This window comes from Sinocyclocheilus anshuiensis, unplaced genomic scaffold, assembly GCF_001515605.1.
Source record: "Sinocyclocheilus anshuiensis isolate Anshui unplaced genomic scaffold, SAMN03320099.WGS_v1.1 scaffold437, whole genome shotgun sequence".
Lineage (NCBI taxonomy): Eukaryota > Metazoa > Chordata > Actinopteri > Cypriniformes > Cyprinidae > Sinocyclocheilus > Sinocyclocheilus anshuiensis.
In genome coordinates, this window is record NW_015539902.1 from 1,131,662 (window position 1) to 1,152,888 (window position 21,227).

The 21,227-nt window shown below is 37.7% G+C and overlaps 2 protein-coding genes and 1 pseudogene across 3 annotated transcripts in view; 1 reads left to right on the forward strand and 2 right to left on the reverse strand.

Annotated features, from left to right (window-relative positions):
- Nucleotides 1-1,817: 1,817 nt before the first annotated feature.
- umodl1 (uromodulin-like 1) lies at nucleotides 1,818-10,746 on the reverse strand. Its single transcript, XM_016483119.1, has 17 exons — nucleotides 10,496-10,746; nucleotides 10,150-10,344; nucleotides 9,956-10,062; nucleotides 9,604-9,787; nucleotides 9,160-9,300; nucleotides 8,935-9,057; nucleotides 8,741-8,827; nucleotides 8,069-8,329; nucleotides 7,795-7,907; nucleotides 7,201-7,414; nucleotides 6,913-7,050; nucleotides 4,932-5,416; nucleotides 4,711-4,844; nucleotides 3,544-3,783; nucleotides 2,599-2,758; nucleotides 2,333-2,414; nucleotides 1,818-2,216 (listed from the first exon to the last, which is right to left on the reverse strand). Exons 1-17 carry the CDS (start codon nucleotides 10,704-10,706, stop codon nucleotides 2,035-2,037), a joined length of 3,057 nt encoding a protein of 1,018 aa, XP_016338605.1. The 5' UTR covers nucleotides 10,707-10,746; the 3' UTR covers nucleotides 1,818-2,034.
- Nucleotides 10,747-14,802: 4,056 nt separating this feature from the next.
- Nucleotides 14,803-19,488, forward strand: LOC107686130 (zinc finger and BTB domain-containing protein 21-like; annotated as a pseudogene).
- Nucleotides 19,489-20,134: 646 nt separating this feature from the next.
- Nucleotides 20,135-21,227, reverse strand: part of atg101 (autophagy related 101) — a 2,508-nt gene continuing 1,415 nt past the window's right edge. For both annotated transcript variants that reach the window (XM_016483120.1, XM_016483122.1), the window contains exon 3: nucleotides 20,135-20,761. In XM_016483120.1, coding sequence (XP_016338606.1) covers nucleotides 20,357-20,761 — 405 coding nt within the window. In that variant the 3' untranslated portion in view covers nucleotides 20,135-20,356. The remainder of the gene's footprint in view (nucleotides 20,762-21,227) is intronic.

Consider the following 21,227-nt stretch of genomic DNA (forward strand, 5'->3'; position numbering starts at 1 on the left):
CAACTTGCAAATCAAGATTTCGAAGTGCGACTTAAACAGTAAAAATGACCACAGAGAAATCGAGTGTGTAAGATATGACCTGCTTTTTATAAACATTCACACGCAAACATAAACTTGCTCATAGATCCACCCACACTCACATCCATGAAAACACACAAATACACACAGTTCTACAGCTCCAGAAGGCAAAACTGAGATGTTGCCACGGAGATGGCTTACTTTTAGCATGTAGCTGAATAATAATTGGTGAATTGAAGATGTGTGTGACTCCCCCATCTCTGAAATACACTTGTTACACTTGCCTCTGGAGAATTCACAAACCCTCTTCAGCCTACAAAAGATCGAGGAGGCCTTGTTTACTAGCTCTCTCACACAGGCTCCTTGCACTCAAAAGTCTCAGAGGATAGTCACATTCTTTTTAGGAAATGTTAAATCCTCCCTACAAAGATGAGAATAATCGATTGGAACATAATTGCAGAGGCATTCTCTCACATTACTCTCCATAAACACAAATAATATATAGGCCTATATATATATATATATATATATATATTTTTTTTTTTTTTTAATTAAGAAATGAACAGCTTGAAACAGTAATTTAACAGACCATATGTGACAGGTGAAGTATACATTTATTTAAAATATTACTAATAAAATCAGATTTTCATCTGCCTAAATGTGAAGCACATACAGACCTGGTATCAAATTGTACAGCTAACAGCGTCCTCTAGTGGCGTATTTGAGAAAGTGCCATACCTTTACTGAAAAAGCTGTGTATTTGGTATATAGCTTTTGTTTGCAGTTTTCTTAAATGACATAATAAGTAACATATTCAACCATTTTAAATATCTATACCAGGGCTGTAACCACAGTAGACATTGAGGAGGACAAGCCCCACCAAAAATGACTAATGGACACATTTCTCTCCTACTATTTGATATTGTTGATGCAACTCTGTATGGAATTTGAATGGATTTTTTTAGGCTGGTCTGCCTCAGCGTTCCAATAACGCTCGTCAATGTCAAAATGACTGAGATGACGAATCAGATCAAAGAAGGCGGGAAATTCCCGCGCAACTCTTCGGTGAAAGAATGCGAGGTAAAATGTAAGCAGCTTAACGTTATATTTCATAACGGTTTTACTATAGAATTTCAAGTGTTAAACGATCAACAACAACATTCAGTGATGCAAACTACCCAGGTTTTTGAGTTGAAAAGAATAATTTAATTATTAATTTTATGTGAATGAATAGCTATGACTGGCAACGAACATTTTGCGTTTTCGACATATCAGGCATACGAATAAGAATGATTGTGTGCAAATTTTAAAACAAAAATATAATTTCTTTAAAAAATGGCACCCCCACCAAAGTTAAAGACGTGGTTAAGACCTTGATCTATACCATATGTGACCCTGAACCACAAAAACCAGTCATAAGGGTCAATTTTTTGAAATTGAGATTTATACATAACATGAAAGCCGAATAAATAAGCTTTCCATTGATGTATGGTTTGTTAGGATGTGACAATATTCGGCTGAGATACAACTATTTGAAAATTTGGAATCTGAAATATTGAGAAAATCACCTTTAAAGTTGTTCAAATGAAGTTTTTAGCAATGCGTATTACTAATCAAAAATGAAGTTTTATGGAAAAGGAAATTTATAAAATATCTTCATGGAACAGGATCTTTACTTAATATCCTAATGATTTTTGGCATAAAAGAAAAATCAATAATTTTGACCCATATACAATGTATTGTTGGTTATTGCTCCAAATATACCTGTGCTACTTATGACTGGTTTTGTGGTCCGGATTCACATATATGTTAAAGTGCTGACAAAAAACAAAACAAAAAAAAATGAAGAATAACTTTCATAGTAGATTGTTTTTCTACAAAAATATAGTCAAATCCATTAATTCCATTAATCCATTTATCTAAACCATTAATTCAATTTTCTATATACTGTGCCTGTTAGTAATATCCAATAATAAAATGATCAGTTTACAACTACAGTTAACTATTTGAGTGCAGTTACGTGTCAAAAACATGATAGGTGAAGTTCTGCTGCTGTGGTTTGCAACGGAAGTTGTAGTTGCCGATTTTCCTTTTATGATACACCAATCCTGCAATGGCAGCCAGGGAAAACAGAAACACACCAACACCAAGCAGAATAAATCCAACAGACTGCAGAGTATTTGATGTATCTGTTTGGACTGACGTTTTAAGAAAAAGAAAGAGAAAGAAAGATTTTGTCAGTTGATATTATGTCCTAATATACAGGGTATAGTTATTATATGAGCATTCTTTGGATTAAATAAGAAGTATTTACTTGGCCGTATTCTCTTTATGGGTCCAACGGAAGCCTTTGTCACTCCAACTACGTTAGACGACCTGTATGTCTTCGTACAAACCTAATGATTTGCAAAAAGATTATATATATTAAATATTCTTGCATTTCTGTTCACATGCTGTCCATTTAATCTATGCGGAAAAGTAAGAAAAAAAAACAACACAATATATTTAAAAGAAATAAAAAGACATAATTTGTAAAAGCTATAACACCACAACTACTTAAATATATATACATAAACTCACAGGTCTGCAGGCGCCGTCCTGAATTTCAACACAGATCTGGATCTGGCAGTGCAGGTAGATGACATAGAGATTTACAACTTTGAATATCCGCACTGATAGCAAAGCCACAGTGTCGTTTCCGTTCTGAAGAACAGTTGTGTATGGGTTTGTCACCAGACACCTGAGGAACAGCGAGAGATATGTGAACACATTACACAGCGGGTATCCAATACAGCACAGTCAAATAGGGACACCTGTGAAAAATCTACTTTTAAAGGGATAGTTCACCCAAAAATGAAAATTCTGTCATTAATTACTCACCCTCCTGTCGTTTCAAACCCGTAAGACCTTCGTTCATCTTTGGAACACAAATTAAGATATTTTTGATGGAATCTGAGAGCTGTCTGACCCTGCATAGACAGCAACGCAACTGAAATGTTCCCAAGTCCAAAGACGTAGCAAGGAGATCGGTAAAATAATCCATGTGACATCAGGGGTTCAACCGTAATATTATGAAGCTACGAGAATACTTTTTGTGCGCAAAAGAAAAAAAAAAAACGACTTTATTCAACAATTCGTCTTCGGCGCTACAGGGTGACGCGGAGGAGACGAATTGTTGAATAAAGTCGTTATTTTTGTTTTCTTTTGCACACAAAAAGTATTCTCGTAGCTTCGTAAAATTACGGTTGAACCCCTGATGTCACATGGATTATTTTACCGATCTCCTTGCTACGTCTCTGGACTTGGGAACATTTCAGTTGCGTTGCTGTCTATGCAGGGTCAGACAGCTCTCAGATTCCATCAAAAATATCTTAATTTGTGTTCCAAAGATGAACGAAGGTCTTACGGGTTTGACATGAGGGTGAGTAATTAATGACAGAATTTTCATTTTTGGGTGAACTAACCCTTTAAAAGCTCTAGTCAAATGAAAATAGCCACTGAAAGACATTATTCAGCTGCACCCACCCACTATCCTGAAACAGGTAGTAGGGAGACTCTGATGAGTCGCTGCTGGAAGTGGCCCAGCACTTGTCGATGACAACTTTGATTTGGGAGATAGTAGTGTTGACCCCAACCTCTACAATGATTTCATCATCAGGGGAGAGGGTGAAATTGTCAGGTAAAGGAATCGTCCCATTCAGCAGCCGCACAGTAACCTGGAAACTACCCGATCCTGCCACTGGGTCATTGATCATATCAAAATACCTTCAAAAGACAGGGTTTGTTAGTTGTAATCAAAGTGACAAAATCACCCTGAAATCAAAAGAAAGAATTAGAAAATGATATTTCGCTTAAAGGAAATAAAGCCCATTTTTGGGGGTTTTACATTTTTATAAAATCTCATGTTTATTACCGCAATATGAAAACAAGATGCTACAGTACATTATTTAATTGTGTTCATTTTTATATTTTAAACATAATATTTTTAAATGATTTAAATAAGTGTAAATAAATGTAAATAAAAATACTTTATTATAACAATTATATCCTAATAATTCATCATATAAAATGCTAATGATTTTATTTATATATATATTATTATTATTTGTATTATTCATTTTTATATTTTAAAGGTTTACATTTATTATTTATTATTTATTTATTGTTTTTATTTTATTATTTAATTTAAGCTAATTTTTAAAAAGAAAGAAAATACTGACACTTGTATTCTAATCAAAATAACCATTGAAGACAATGGCAATAACTCTTAAACTAAACTAAAAAAAAAAAAAAAAAAATCAAACAATTTTGATAGTAAGAATTGGGTGGGAAATTGTCATGAAAATAATGTTACAATGTAAAAAACTTAATGGTCTTTATTTTCTTATATATGCAATATATAATTTCTTCCTTTTTCTTTTAATTTTGGTGAAAAATGTGACCTGCAAATGTGAGATTCATCCACTGAAAGCAAAAGTAAATAACTGGAGTTTCCACTCCTAATTTAAATAATCTGGTCTCAGTTTGATATCTGAGTTTAGGAAAAATGTGTTTGTTGTTTAATGCACGCTGACATAATTAACACCTTAAATTGAGTCTAGATGTCCTTGACGTGACAAGAGATGGCGTATTGAGTAGGAAACCAAGAGAAAAACAAGCTCCATGGAGACAGTTGCTATGGAAGCACAGTACCCTGAGGGGGCGTATCCCGTGGAGATGAGGATGCCTCTGGGGTAAGAGCAAATGACAGGAACTTCCAGACGCACAGAAGAAACATTGCTCATGCTGTTATATAGAGTCACGTTAGCTAAATTATGGGTGCCGTTCTAAAAGACAAAAAACATTGGTTATGTTATCATACAACACACTACATAGACATAATTTACAGAGTTTAATGATACTGGAGGTCTTACTTGCGCTAGTTTAGTACCACACTTCACCCAAGATGTAGTGAGCCACACATGGGATGCATTTCCCCCACTGAGACCACATTCTGGTTTACCGAGGTACAGGGAACTCTCTTGGATGTAATGGTTGTGCAAGACATCTCGCTTTATAACGACTGTTACATACCCCGGGATGCACTCAACAGCTACATAGGAGATCAAATGTGGTGGATTGTTTGATGTCCGATAAGCGGAAGTTGTAGTTCTGACAGAGTTCTGTGTCGTAGGTGCAAGTATTGTTGTAGGAATGTTGGTTGTCACTGTTGTTGGTCTGTTAGTAGCTGTGGAAGTTGAAGACGTTGTTGTGTTGTGCTGAACATGAGTTGTGCTCACTGTACTGCTCATAGTTGGGTTCCCAAACATGGTGGTGGAAGATGTTGTAGTGCCCGTGGAATCTGAAGGTTCTCCAGGGTAGTTTGTGGTGGGATGAACTGTCACTGTTGTAGGTGAAGCTGTGGCCATGAACAGGAAAAAAAATAGAGATGAGAATATTATAACAGGTATATCCAAGTGAATATTATCTGTTATATTCAAGTATATCCAGCTTTTCAAATGAGGAAAAATGTAAGCCAGGACTTGATTTAGTCCATTGAAAATTGATTGGATTGGTGTCGTTTAACAATTGACTGTTCACAAAGAGCTTGATGGACAAGTGATCTGACCAATCATAACGCGGAATCCGCCATCTTACCCGACAAACAGATCAGACAGGAGAGTAGATCAACTTCGGTGGACTTAAACTTGAAAAATGTAGTGTATTTACGTCTTTCCGTGGTTGAAATAAAATACTTGATGTTCATTTATGTTTATTTTGTGCTTGAAGTAAATATGAAATGGGATCAGTTCACGTCAGGACACATTAAAGAGCCACAAAACGATATTTATTGTTTGAATTTCTTAAAAAATGACTAAATTTGAAAGCGGAGACCTTGTTTCATACCAGAAGTAACCTGCTCTGTCTTGTCTGTTGGCACGTTGTCAGTTTCCTCTTTGCTCTTTTTACTGTGTGATAAAATGGTGTAATGTTAAATAAACTTTTTTATTTTGTGGCTCTTTAATGTGTTGTGACAGATCACTGTATTGCCTCAGTTTATGCGTCACATTAACCAATCGTCTTTTCATATTTAGCCTACTTAAAGTACGAAATAAACATGAATAAACATCAGAAGGTATTTTATTTCAACCTTGGAAAGACGTCAATACACAGAATTATTCATATTTAAGTTTAAGTCCATCAAAGTCTGTCTGATTTGTTTGTTTGTTTTTTCGGACAAAATGGCGGATTCTGCGTTTTGATTGGTCAGATTGCTTGTCAATCAAGCTCTTGAGATGTCATTGTAAGGGTGAGGGGATGTTAATGCTTTTGATTAAACATTATGAGGGCACATTCTTTTTTAACATAAAAATAAGAAATGTTTATTTTGATTTCATGGTGGCTTAATGATACTTAAACAGTATACTTAAAGAAATACTTTATGTTAAAGTGTGAATTTTATATTCAGGTCTAAAATGGTTTTACGTTTTAAGTTTAATGTTCAGAGACTTTAAGTAAGCCAGTGGAAGATTTATTTCCCAAAAACTGTAACTGTGTCTCTGTGACACTATCAAAATATTGCTTTTGTTCGTTTGAGCATCTTGATCTGCCAAGCAACAGCAGGATTGTCTCAACCAATGGCTATCTGTTTGTGGCAGAAATCTGTTTAAAAGTCATTACTTTTGAAATTTTGTTTGTTGCCGTCAGTGGCACAGAAATTACACATCTAGAAATTACTTTTAAAATAGACAAAGAGATAAAGGTGAGTAAATGATGTCCAAACTGTGATTTGTAGTCACTATATCTTTAAAAAACAATTTATATGTATCTGTACGTTATCGACTCCTGTTTGTCTCTTAAAGATGTGTGACAGTCTAATGAAATCTCTACAGTAGCGTTCTCTCCAGCGTGTACCTGCACAGCTGCGCCCTGGTCTACTGGGGTTCAAGTCTGTGTATCCAGACCAACAGCCACAGATGTATGAGCCAAAAGTGTTATTACAGTAAGCCCATGGAGAGCAGTCCGCCTCATCCAGAAAACACTCATCTGGATCTATAAACGACAAGAGACCAATCACATCTCAAGACAACATGTCACATCATGTTGAAACAGTTCCAACATCAAACTTCATATAACGTGTTGTCATTCATTAACTTCAATTCATTATCTCAAAATAGTAAGAATAGAAAGAGTAACCAGTACCTGCTATGTGTATACTGTCTACTACATATATGGAGCTGTTCTGAAGAGACCCCATCAGAGCACTGCACACGCTTGACATGTTCAAGTTGCTGCCGGGTTGAAATATGATGGAAAAGTTCACGATTACACTGCCGGATGAAAGTGATGTTATCTGGATGATGACCTGTCCAGTGATGACTAGTGCATGTATCTCTGGAGACAAGGACGAAAGAATCTGGAGACACATTTGAAAGCGAATCAACACATTTCTGAGAGTGATCTTGTTTAAGATAAATCATAGATTATGAAATTAAAACTACATTTTTACATTTTATAAAGAAAATGTAAAGGCTTGCTTATGCAATACACTAGGGTGTTGGGAATGGTTTCTAGGGTGTTACTATGCATTTGCTAAGGCGTTTTAGTTGGTTGCTAGATGGTTGCTGAATGGTGTAAGTCATGACCATCACCAAGTCTCTATGATATCAATGCAAAGTCTATGTCTATGGGCAGTAATTTGCTAGAATATTGGAGAGTGTATGTTACATCATGCCTAAAGTATCATCTTGATATATTATTACTCATGTGCTTTGATTAATATGGAATCCATCAAACCTCATTTATGACACTGTCACAGAACTCCTTATATTCATCACTGGTTGGGTCTTTCAAGGCATCTGTATAATTTCTGCCTTTCAAGCGGGCTGTAGCTCCAAGAGACTGTCCATCTAAAAAAAAAGCACAGTATTTGGTTAGCTAAATGTTAACACATTTAATCATGCTGACACTGTAATATACTGAATAAACACCGGGAATCTATAGTCAGCAGTATTACTATAGAATGAATTTTTAGTAGAAATGCCTAAAATTAAACTGCTGTTATACTTGCCTGTTCTCACTTTGATCTCTATGGGGTTTCCCTGTTTATCACAGGCAACTGGAGTGACACGTACAGTATGAAGAACCACAGGACTCAGGTCTGTGAATGTCCAATTATAGCTTTTCACGTTCCAGTTTTGTATCTCATTGCTCCCGTTTAGCAGAACCAAGTGGAAGGTGACCCCAATCTGGATGTTGGTGGTCCATGCCACATGGAAGGATGATGCAGTGACATTATAAGAGAGGATGCTGATGATCTCAGGTGTGTAGTCTTAACATGGAAAGAAAAGAAAGAAGTTGGCGAGATATATCACAACACTATTTTCAATGCCAAACTAGATGCTACACATGCAGTGTAAGAAAATGAGGGGTTCATAGAACAACAACAAAAATAAAATGAAATAAAAAAATAAAGACAAAAGTTTTCAAATTCATTTAAAGGATTCACACTATTTTTGACCAATAAGTTATTAATCATTATGATTCAGACTGAAGCCATTTAAACAGAATCATTTACAGTAAACTAATCTGTAAATCAGTTTGACTAATTCATAGCCAAGAACAAACTCCAAAGAATGATTGTCTCATAAATCAGACATCACTGTGCTTTGACTGAACTTTTAAGTCATTAAGACTTTGAATTAGTAAGTAAAGATACAAACTAAAAAGTAAAGAGACAAACCACATGTAGAAGATTTTTGGCTGAAGGAAGAGGTTTCAACAGTGGATGTTGAAAAGGTACTCGTTTGTCCTCCATCAGTTTTATTATCTTAAAGGAAAAGACAGGAGCACCAACAAAGTTCAAAGTGATTCCTGATGAAAAAGTGCATAACTGATAATTTTGAATGGGGATAATCAGAAGTTATTCTAGTGTACCTGGTGGAGAGTGAGTAGTCCCGGATGGGGTGGTGGTGGTTGGTGGTGGTAGAGAGTGAGTAGTCCAGGATGGGGTGGTGGTGGTGGTGGTTGGTGGTGGAGGTTGTGTAGTGACACTGGGGGCTGATTAGAAACAGAACACTTGACTGGATCTTGGTCCTCTCAAAATGATGGGGTTTCATGTGGTTAAGAGAGCATTGTTATGTCATGAACATCCTTTCTTACCCATGCAAACTGTTCCTGGCTGTGAAGGATTGAGGTCAAGACACCCAGGACGGCAGGTGCATGTATAAGACTCTTCTGTATTCGTGCATTTTGCATGTCGAGAACAACTGTTCAACTGCGGAGCTGCACATTCATCCACATCTGTGTAGGAAATAATGATGTATGCATGAGGATGTGGATTTATCAAGATAATGGACGTGCTCAAATGACATTATTACATAAAAGTTCATTTTTTATAAAAAAGACCTCTATAGATCAATGGCTCCCAATTAGTTTAGCTTCAGGATCCAAATTGTACATTAGACATCAAGTAATGTCAATGTAATGTCAAGAAATGTCAATAAGAATGTTCTTAAAATCGAATACTGAAATATATGACATTGGTCTTGGCAAACTGAATCATATGAAATGCTTTCGTTTCACAATTACAGAAATCAGACATACCTTGCACCACCAAATTAGTCACCTCCTCAATGATTCCCAGCAGATACAGTTTTGTAGAGATGTCTTCTAGTAAGATAACTTTAGAAGAACAAACCAGCAGTGAGGAAGAAGTTGTGAAGGGCCCTGCTGATTTTGACCAGACATGATGCACAGAAATTTGATCAATTCCCAGAGCGCCAGTTACCTACAGAAAGACCCAACAGTTACATCACTGCAGAACATACCCACTGCAGATATACAACATATATGGGCTGTGTTTCACTTAGTGAGCTAACTGGACAGCATATTTGGCATCTTAAAGTTTATAAAGCACATAATGTCGTAGATGAATGATAAACCGATGATTACAAACCACAGAGTGCAGCAGTCTGGTGTGGTTGAAGAGTCCTTTGTTCATGGTAACTAGCTCATAGGTTGTCTTAACTGTTATTGTCACATTGAAGCACCAGGTTCTGTTGACTTGAGGAAAAATTGGCTTTTTAAACTCATTGTATGTTATTTAACAATGTGCCTGCCTATGAGAATTCAGTATGGGTTTGTGTATACCTGATGGTACTGGGTCTGAGCACTGAGAGATGGGGGAGGTGTTTTCGATCAGGCAGCATTTTTGCCACTGAGGACAATCAATGTCCCAGTTGCACACAGAGCCAGAGGAGTTTGAATTATTACACAGAGACCCTGTCGCTCCTGTTGGGGGACACAGTCCTGGCTTGGATGTGAATTCTGCACTTCTGTTCAAGGCTGAGATAATGACAATATCAATAAAAAAGATTAAAGAAGTCTTAACAGTGGTCAACAATGATGTCAATTTTCATGTAGATTAAGACAATCTGCAGCATCCTACTTTCCAGGGACAATTCTATTTCATATGAATTTGTTTGAAAGTACTCACACAAGGCACAGTAACTCCCAACTTGTTCATAGCCATGGCAACATTTCATGACCTGTTTGGGCTTGTCATACACCTGTGTTCGGTATTCTGTTTTATAAACGGTGACATCACACATTGTCCATGGCAGCCAGCCACCACACGGTTTCCTCTGGGTGTACGAGGTTGGATAGGAGACCACAGAGGAGACCACCTCTGACACAGACTCAGTCATATTACACAGATGATAACCTGACAGAGTCCGGTCATATCCTGAAAATTTAAACAAATTAAAAATTGTCAGAAATAGACAAATTCAATCATCTTATAGTTTGCTCCGTGACAAATGGTACCAAAATATACCATTCTAAAGTTGTAAAGTGTATGTTTTTTGAAGAACTCTCTTATGCTCACCAAGGCTGAATTTATTTGATCGAATAGTAAAAACAGTAATATGGTGCAAGTATTATTATTATTGCAATGCAATTACAACTGTTTTCTATTTGAATATATTTTAAAATGTACTTTATTCCTATGATGGCAAAGTTGAATTTTCAGCAACATTACTCCAGTCTTCAGTGTCACATGATCCTTCTAATATGCTGATTTGGTGCTGAAGAAGCATTTCATATTATTATCAATGTCGGAAACAGTTGTACTGCTTATTTATATATTTTTGGGAAACCATTTAGTATTCCTTGAGTAATAAAAATGTATTTGAAACAGAAATCTTTTAAAACACTATAGATGTATTTTCTGTCATTTCATACTGTCATTTCTGACCAATTTAATGTATCCTTGCTGAAAAAATTATTTCTTAAAAACAAATTTAAAAACAAATCTTATTAACCCCCAAATTTTGAACAGTAGTGAATAAACTACACATATAAAATTATATAACATTTAAAAGAGATTTATATTGATAGACTTTTATATTAGATATTTATATTTATAGATTTATAACAGCACTGGAAAGAAAAATCACTAATGATCTCAGAGAAAGTAATGAGATTAAACTGAGTGGAAATAGAAATAGGTATTACATTTTTTCTTCAGACTTCAAAAATCTCCTTAAGAGCTTCAAAGAAAAAACTATTGCTCAGGTTTGCCAAGATACCAAAGTATGAAATATCAATATGAACTTGAATTTCTCATCAAACTTCTAACAAGTTGTCCACATTCATTTTATATACTCTTCCTATATGTCTAATTTTAAATGGTAGGAAAACCATCTGAGATAAATTTGATACTTAAATCAAGCACAATTTGAAAACATAAGCAGATTTTTCCTACCTTCAAATAAAGTGTTGTGCCCCATTCCAAGGCCAAGAAGAGATGTGATTAACCAGGTACCAACAACCCAATGCATTTTCATTTACTAAATACTTGCTTCTTTTTTTGAAAAATCATACTAAGCCATTGTGAATGGAACAGGTTACTCTATGAGCTCCACATACACTGTTGGAAGCAAACCCTTGCTGACACCTGCTCCTGTCCCACCTTTCTCTCCAGACGCCATCGACTCCCTTGAGTCTGTTTTATTTTATCTGCTCAGGTGCTACTAAACCAAAAGACTCCTGTAACAACAGTGGAAAATCAATGGCATTTTAAAAAGCATTTCACTTTCAGCTACTGTATGGTGTAATATGAGATTTTGACACTTTACCCTTTAGTCGGTGTTAGACTGGTAGAGGAAATACAAGTTCATTTTGAGAGGGTTTTGAGAATAAAAATTACAGTAAAATGCTGCTGATTATAAAAAAGAATGACTAAATGTGTTTGAAAGTTGTGTCTTACCAGACATTTTAGTGACGCCAATAAGTTTTATTTCAGATAACGATGAGAAAAGTCCTTAATTATGTTTTTAAGTGTCACCATAGTACCCTTCAGACCCCTTTGCAAACCTCTTAGCTCACAATAGGCAAAGGTTTTTGCTTCGAGACATTTTCTTTCTGGTGAAAATTGCACTGTGACTGAACCAGCTTAGTTGCACATAATGTTCAGTCTTTGAGAACATACTTCAAGCCATAAATACACAGATACACAGACACGCACCCATACGGACACCAGATTATCAGCACCCAGCCTGGCATTTGTTTAAATCTAGCAGCTAATTAATGTGGTGTGAAAAATAGCCTAATTAAAGAATGTCAGTGTTATGCGCTCACTGAGTGACTAATGTGTCCTCATGCAGAGAGCAGGGGAGCATAATGTACCGTGTGCTTGAGAAACCACTGAGAGGATCAGAGTTCAACCAGTTATTTGTCAAAGAATAGACGGAGGGAAAGAAAAAAGTGATAAACATTTTTGGGTTTCCAAACATTTTTGAGTTTTCCAGTTGGATATTTAAATTACAGAGACTTCTGCAAAAGGGTCTGGCTGCAGCTTGGCGCTTGCACTCTCAGACTTGCATTCTCAGGCTTGCACTCTCAGACACTTGCACTTCCACTAGCGACGTCACTTGCACTCTTTTTTATTTTTTATTTTGTTCTATTTATTGATTACTTTTTGTTTGAATCTCTCAACATTTTACAACAGTATAGCCAGGTGGTGAAGACAAGACAAAAGAAACTACCAAGCTGCAGCCAGACCCTTCTCGACTTCTGGGCAAATGTTCATTTGCATCTGTTTGAATTAAAGGGATAGTTCACCAAGAAATAAAAAAATGCTGAAAATGTACTCAACCTCAAGCCATCCAGTTTGAGTTTTTTTCTTCATCTGAACAGATTTGGAGAAATTTAGCATTACGTCACTTGCTCATCAATGTATCCTCTGCAGTGAATGGGTGGCGTCAGAATGAGAGTCCACACAGCTGATAAAAACATAACAATAATCCACATGACTTCAGTCCATCAACTGAAGTCTTGTGAAGTGAAAAGCTGCATGTTTGTAATAACTTCATCATTAAGACATTTTTAACTTTAAAAGCCCACTGTCCATAATATTGCTTATTCCAGTGAAAAAGTCATCTTGTCTGAATCAGGAGAGAAATCGGCTTAGATCAAGCATAATTTACAAGCAAAAAAAAAAAAGAGATTTTATCAGCTGTCTGGACTTTCATTCTGATGGCACCCATTCACTGCAGAGGATACATTGGTGAGCAAGTGATGTAATGCCAAATTTCTTCAAATCTGTTCGGATGAAGAAACAAAATCATCTTACATCTTGGATGGCCAGTACATTTTCAGCAGATTTTCCTTTTTGGGTGAACTAATCCTGTCGTGAACTAGTCGTGGCCTAATGGATAGAGAGTCAGACTTGTAACCCAAAGGTCACGGGTTCGAGTCTCAGGTCTGGCAGGAATTGTAGGTGGGGGGAGTGAATAACCAGCGCTCTCTCCACCTTTAATACCATGACTGAGGTGAGACCCTTGAGCAGGTCACCGGAACCCCAACTGCTCCCTGTGCGCCACTGCTCTGGGTGTGTGTTCACTGCTGTGTGTGTGCACTTGGATGGGTTAAATGCAGAGCACAAATTCTGAGTATGAGACACCATACTTGGCCACACGTCACTTCACTAATAGAACTAAACACTTTTGATTGAATGAATTCTGCATGGCATTACTAGAAATATATATATATATATATATATATTAAGATACCAAGATATTTGAACTACCTCTACTAATCACAATTAAAGTAAAAAAAAAAAAGAAAAGAAAATCCTGATAGCCCCAGGTTTTTTTCTTGACAATGGGAGCCCTGGATATAAGGCATGTCCAAAAAAAAAAAAAAGTGATAATGCTGAAACTTGCCTCGTGTAATTTCACTTTGATATGAGTTAACCTGGCTTTTATACAGGTAAACACAATAGCTTTCCCTTAGGAAGATATAATGAGTACAAAGTCCCATGACTCTGTGACAAACCTTATTAAGCATGCCACTTTAATTAGTTTCAGAGGGGAAAGAACCCAGATCTTCTAGAATTATGTGTAATTATTAGTTAATCAGCATGCATCATATACATAATTTAGCACAGAAATACATCATATAAGCAAATTTAAGCATAATTAAAAAGAACTACGCAGTGTGATCATTTAGATATGCTGCAACTTAAAATTGCAAAATACAATTCTAAGTGCAGCAACAACTAACTATTTTGATAATGAATGAATATGGTTATCAAATGAAAATAATGTTATACAATTCACCAATATTATGTATTTTAAAAATCACATTGTTAAAACACATTGTCTATACGCTGTGTGCAAAAAAAAAAAAAAAAATGTTGTAAACCTATTATTAAATACAGTGGATTAAATAATAAATACTTCCAGGGGGAAAATAACATTGTCTTTAGAAGTACTGATTTCTATATGTAACGTTATACTTAATGACAAAAAGCTTCCTATCTCTTTAACAAGTGTATGCATACGTGCGAACTCATCTCCACTGTTTATCAGTCCGTCATCCTCCGCTCATTTCCTCCGTGAACGCCCACAGCTTATACAGCAGCCAATCAGAGAGCAGCACACGTGACGAGCGTTCTTAGCGATGACCTCATCCCTAGAGTGGGATGACGTCAAATACAAGATGGATGGAATCACGACTGCTTCATGCTCAACGCAACTCTGAAACAAAGTCCAGTGTCGGAGCTCCAGGGCATCTAAAGCCACCGAACTAGGGTGAGTTGAAATCCTGAACAACTTTATTTCGTCGTCTAATTGAAGTAGTTGAATGTTGTTTGGGTAAAATCAGCCTTTCCTGACGTAACGCCGAGGAGATTTTCTCGCGCGCTCTCTCTTTCCTGACAGAAGCTGCTGCTCTCAGTCTGTTGTGCAGGATGCGACGTCTGCGCAGTCGGTGACAGGAGAGACTGTGTGTGCGCAGACGCGTGTTCTAATCGTTTCATTTCCTATCTTGTGAATAGTAGAGTGAAGAAACGCAGCCGGTTGCCTGTATTTTGTGACTTGTTTGCTGATATGGTCACAGTTTGGCAACGGTGAATCAACAAATGGTTTTATTTGAAATGGAGCTCGAGATTAAGAGGAAGGAATATGCAGCGAAATCATTTCATTTGAAATATAAATATACTCACGCCTCGTTTTAATGAGCGAATAGTCTCTCTAGGCAGCGTAAAACCAACTGTAACTAACGTTAGACATGATGTAATCAGCGGTCGTTGTGCGCGTGCGTAGACGCTGGGTAGGCCTGCTTACTGTATTTTATGATATTTAGCCTATTTGCTTATTGTAATGCTACAGTGACATTATTTAACAGCTTACTAAATAACATACATTTTATTTTAAAATGTATTAATAAATGAATAGCGTTTGTAGTCAGGCATCTTCGTCAGATTGTTGTTATTTTTTTTTAACACACTATATTGCAGTGGTTGCCAATCAGTCCAGAGTGCCTCATTATTCAAGACAATATTCAAAGGCTAAATACTAAATATTAATCTGATTTCAGATGTTTCAATAACTGTATGGTTTTTGAAACAAATTTGATGGAAATGTGTATTTGTTTGAGACAAATGTCAGCTTACATGTTGTGTTCCTATCTAAGATATTTTATAAGATGATGGTAATAATTTTTATAAGATTTAATTTTAGCATTATTTAATGCATTGGGTATTTTTAAATGTACATTAATGTTAATTTCCACATATATGAATATATTTGTAATATTTCAAGTTGTATAAATAAGTGAATGCACACAATGCACAAACAGTGCATTTATAAAGTTAGATACAAATACATAAATAAATGATGTAAAAAAATGTTCATTTGTAGTTATGTCAGCGTATTGATATTTGTATACAATATTACCAAGATACTTTTGTTGCTTAATTGAAATCACTGTTGTTATGACTTTTCAATGTCACTAAATTTATATTTTCTTTCACTCTCCCTCAAAGCCAAAATGGAGAGCCTGGGGCACTACTGTAACCCTTCCCATGGTATTTCTCTGCTGGGTGTCCTCAACGAGCAGCGGTTGAAGGGTCAGCTCTGTGATGTCGTATTGTTAGTAGGTGATCAACAATACCAGGCCCATAAAAGCGTCCTTGCAGCATGCAGTGAATATTTCCAGTCTGTGTTCTCCAGAAGGGACGCAGAGAACCGCTCCATTGTTCAGCTTGACTTCTGTGAGCCTGATGCATTTGAGATTGTGCTCAACTACATCTACTCCTCATCTCTGTTTGTGGAGAAATGCAGCCTGGCAGCTATACAGGAGTCTGTGTCAAGGAAATGGATGTCGCTCTCTGAGGAGGAGGATGGCGCTTCTCAAAAGAGAAGTGTTATTGTACATCAAGGTCAAGGTGAGCAGCCTGGCATGGATGTGTTTCAGAGGAAAAGTTCGACTCTTCAGGGAAAACCGTTTAAACAGGCCACAGAGCCACCCTCGCTCACACACGATTTCAGTAATCAGAGCCAATCCTCAGGACACATCAGACCAAATGAAAAAGAGTCCAACAGTACCTCCAACAGCAGAAGTTCATATAAAAACACAGACGATGGCAACTGCAGATCTATCATCTCCTCACCAACATCCATACTGAGACGTCGAACTGAATACCGATCGCAATCTATGAGGCCGCAACTAACATCCTCAGTGTCATTCAGTGAGTCTGTACAGCATGCAAGCCTACAATCAGATCAAACTGACGGCGCCAATGATGGAAGAATGGAAGCATCGCATGATTCCAGACCAGTGGGTGAACATCAAGGTCCACGCAACCAAACTGTAGACCGAAGTGGGCCACTTATTAAAAGTCTGCTGCGCAGATCATTGTCGATGGATAGTCCAGTTCCCGTTTTTTCTCCAGCTCTGGAGCTAAAGGACTCACAAAGTCGAGGACAGTCCGTGGTCAAGTTAATTAACACAACAGCAAGGTCGCCATACCCTGAAAATGAGGATCGGGTGTCAAAAGATATGTCACTTCTTCTCAGGTCGAGACAGCGAAATGCATATCAGACGGAGGGCACTCAAACGACTCAACTCCGAATTAAAGCAGAGCCCAGCAGTCCTCTTGCTGACCCCTCTGAAATAGTTCGCATTACTGTTGGAGACAACCTGCCGGTAAATTTCAAAGACTTTCAGGCAAACTATGATGAAGGTCCAAGAGGGTACTTCACTCCCTCGATGAAGAGGAAGACTAAGATAGATGGTAGTTATATGCCCTTTAAGAGATCTAGGCCTGTTAATGAGCATCATCTGATGCATCAGGAAAGCACATTTGATGAGGTACCTTACAATTCCAACATGGACAAAAGTAATGAGGAACCTGGAGAACTTCGGCCAAACAAAATGTTTAAGTGCTGGAACTGCCTGAAGGTTTTCAGGTCCAATGCAGGTCTGTATCGCCATGTGAACATGTACCACAACCCAGAGAAGCCGTATGCGTGCGACATCTGCCACAAACGCTTTCACACAAACTTCAAAGTCTGGACTCACTGCCAAACCCAACACGGCGTGGTTCAAAATCCTGCACCCTCTTCTAGTTCCTATTCTGTCCTGGATGAGAAGTTTCAGAGGAGGCTAATTGATATAGTACGAGAGCGGGAGATAAAGAAGGCCTTGATTATGAAGCTCCGGAGATCCAAGCAAGGCCTGCAGTTGCAACCCTTCGGCAGGAAAAACAGGCGATCGAGGTCCTACGGATGCCCCTATTGTGGCAAAATGTTTTTCTTTCAATCACACTTAAAACTACATATGAGAGGACACTCCGCTGAGCCGGCTAACCTTGACACGGATGCCGAGAGAGACCTTCAATACAAGCAGCAGCAGCAGCAGTTGACACATCTTGAAGAAAACCAAGATAAGGATGTCTTTTCTTGCCGGCTCTGCAATGAGAAACTGCCCTCTTTGACTGAATTAGAAGACCATGAGAGAGCTTGCAGGTATGCTACCGTCTGCCCATACTGCGGACTTCGATTCTCCAACACAGTCGTCAAGAAAGACCACGAAGCTCACTGCAAGTACAAGAAGCTGACCTGTCTTGAGTGTATGCGCACGTTTAAGTCCTCTTTCAGCATATGGCGTCATCAGGTTGAAGTTCACAATCACAATATGATGAGTGTGAAGGAGCAGTTGACTCTCGGTCTCCAGGAGAGCAATCATGACGAATCATCCAACGTTCTCGGAGTTCCTCCTTCTCAGGAGTCGAGACGTGACTCCAGAGAGGAAGGAGTGTACAGTGACTCATCGGTTCCACCCATGTATGATTCTGAAGACTCATGGTCTTATGTCCCAGAGGACTTGAGTGCTCACGGTCAAGGGGAGCTGCAGGTCAAAGAGGAACCTCAAGAGGAAGCAGTATCAGCCAAGGATGGCATGAGCACCGCTTCTGTTGGATCCGAGGAACCAGGCGTTTGGCCTTGTGAGAAGTGTGGGAAGCTTTTCAGTGCCCACAAAGACCTGGAACGACATCAGGAACTGCTTTGCCACATCAAACCCTTCATCTGCCACATATGTCACAAAGCATTCAGGACTAACTTCCGCCTCTGGAGCCACTACCAGTCCCACATGTCCACACCTGAAGAGCCAGGGATGAGAGACATCGACAGGCTTCAGTCTTCTCCGTCTCCTTCTCCACCTCTCACAATTTCCATCCCAGAGCCTCCAACTTCTCCACTTAAAGCGACCCATTCTGGGGTGGATGCCCCAGAAGAGGAACCCAGAGGCTCCACGTCACCGTCAACCAAACTCAAGAAGCCAGAGCAGGACAAAACAGGCAACGATGAGCCTAGGGAGCAATCTCACGCCAAGTCCGACAGCGCAGAAAAAACGATCACCCCTCAGGAATCCGACACGCTATTTTACCATGCCCCAACTCTCTCTGCGCTCACCTTTAAACGGCAGTACATGTGCAAATTCTGTCACCGGACATTTAAGACCGCTTTCAGTCTGTGGAGTCACGAGCAGAGCCATATGTAACAGCGCAGATTTGCACATTTGTAGCCCTAACCATTAAAGTTGACTAACTTGGACCTTGTCTCCTTTAAACTGTCACATGATTTACTTTGGGAAACACTTGCAGATGAAACCCAGGGATTTATTAATAGCATTTGATCATACTTAGATTGTACGACTTTGAATGAATAGTGATGACAGAAAAGAACATTTAATCCTCAAAACACATTTTTTATGGACTTTGTTTGTACAACACATACATTTTCTCTGTTTTATGAAAAGTACATCTTTTTTGGTATTCTTGTGGTATCACTGCAATAACTAATATTTGTAAGCACTTGAATTGTTCTAATGTGGCTTTAAAAACTGTATCAGTTTTTGTGTTAAAGCATTTTCTACTGTTTTCTGTGCTTGCTTTCTAAAATAAATATCAATACTGTGTAATACTGTGTTTGTGTTCTGATTTGGAGACCATGCAAGTTATAAAATTTACAGACACTTGTATATATTATACATTTTGTTCCTAAAATAAAAACTCAAAACGTTGTTTAAAATAAGAATACTTAACTTAGAGAAGAAAAATGGGAGTCCTCACAATTATGCATTACATATTTTTGTTGTTTTTAATTGAATAGACATTAATGTTCTTAATTAGCTTTTGAATTAATGCTTGAAAAGAACACTTACTTGTGGCCTAATGCTGATATTTATCAAATATTTTGCATTTGTTCTAACACTTTCCAAGGAAGCTAACACACATGGTCCTTAAATTAATGTTTATCAGGCTAGCAAAAATTCAGACAAACAAATTCCGAACAATATAATTCAGGTAACATAATTCGATTTTATTTAAAAAAAACAAGTTACAATAATATTCTTGCTTGAATTAGCTGATATAAAGATAGTGTATACCATTATTATACAGGGAAAGTGTAAATCCCATTCAGGAACAATGTAATGTGATTTTCTATTTTGACATGATCATCATAAACATCCAAGAAGCATCTGGCTTCAGCTGTTTCACTGTCCTTTACAATGCCAGCGTGTCTTTGATCAGCCTCCTCATGGTAGTGCTCACTGACGTGCCCAGAGAATCAGTGATCTGGTACGTGATCTTGTACAGATACGGCTGGACGTCTTTCAAACTCGTATCGAACACATTGTCCACTTCCGACTGCGTGGGCATCTTGGGAAGGTAATCGTGACGGTTGATGACCTCCACGATGTTGATGACTTTCTCGCCGAGCTTCTCGCCAACCTTCTCCCTGCAGATCTGACGCTCCTGTTCGTTGGCCAGGTTCACCACGTTCACCTTGATGCTCCAGACCTCCCACGGGATGCATTCGTCTGAAAAGGGCCAGCGTGACTTCTTCTTCTGGTAGAACTCCAAAGAGATCTGACCCATGCCATCACTCCCAGAATTACCAAGAGCATCCTGGGTAGAAATAAGGTTGTGGTTACAAAACGTGTAAGAACGTTGCTAGAACTTGCTACATTATTGAAAGGTTTGGGATATAAATTTATTAGGTGAATAATTTTATTATTATTCAGTCTATTATTATGTGTTTTATTGTTTTTTTTTTTAGCTTTTAGTCAGGTATAGTGTAAATAAATTTTTTAAATAACTTAATGTTACTTTTGTCCATATAGTGTATATATACTATGTATGTACATATTTGTTTTTCCAGTAATCTTCTGTTATACATAGTTCGCACAAAAAATATTTAAATTAAAGGGGTCATATGATGCGATTTCAAGTTTTCCTTTCTCTTTGGAGTGTTACAAGCTCTTGGTGCATAAAGAAGATCTGTAAAGTTGCAAAGACTAAAGTCTCAAATCCAAAGAGATATTCTTTATAAAAGTTAAGAGTCAGCCACGCCTACCTAAAACGGCTCGTTCTA

Excerpts from the sequence above, each read along its gene's own strand:
- umodl1 (XM_016483119.1), bottom strand. The coding sequence starts at position 10,706 with ATGACTGAGTCTGTGTCAGAGGTGGTCTCCTCTGTGGTCTCCTATCCA. Across the intron at positions 9,788-9,955 it reads CCAGACTGCTGCACTCTGTG|GTAACTGGCGCTCTGGGAAT; the intron begins GTTTGTAATCAT and ends GTCTTTCTGTAG. Across the intron at positions 2,759-3,543 it reads TACCTGTTTCAGGATAGTGG|GTGTCTGGTGACAAACCCAT; the intron begins GTGGGTGCAGCT and ends GCTGTTCCTCAG.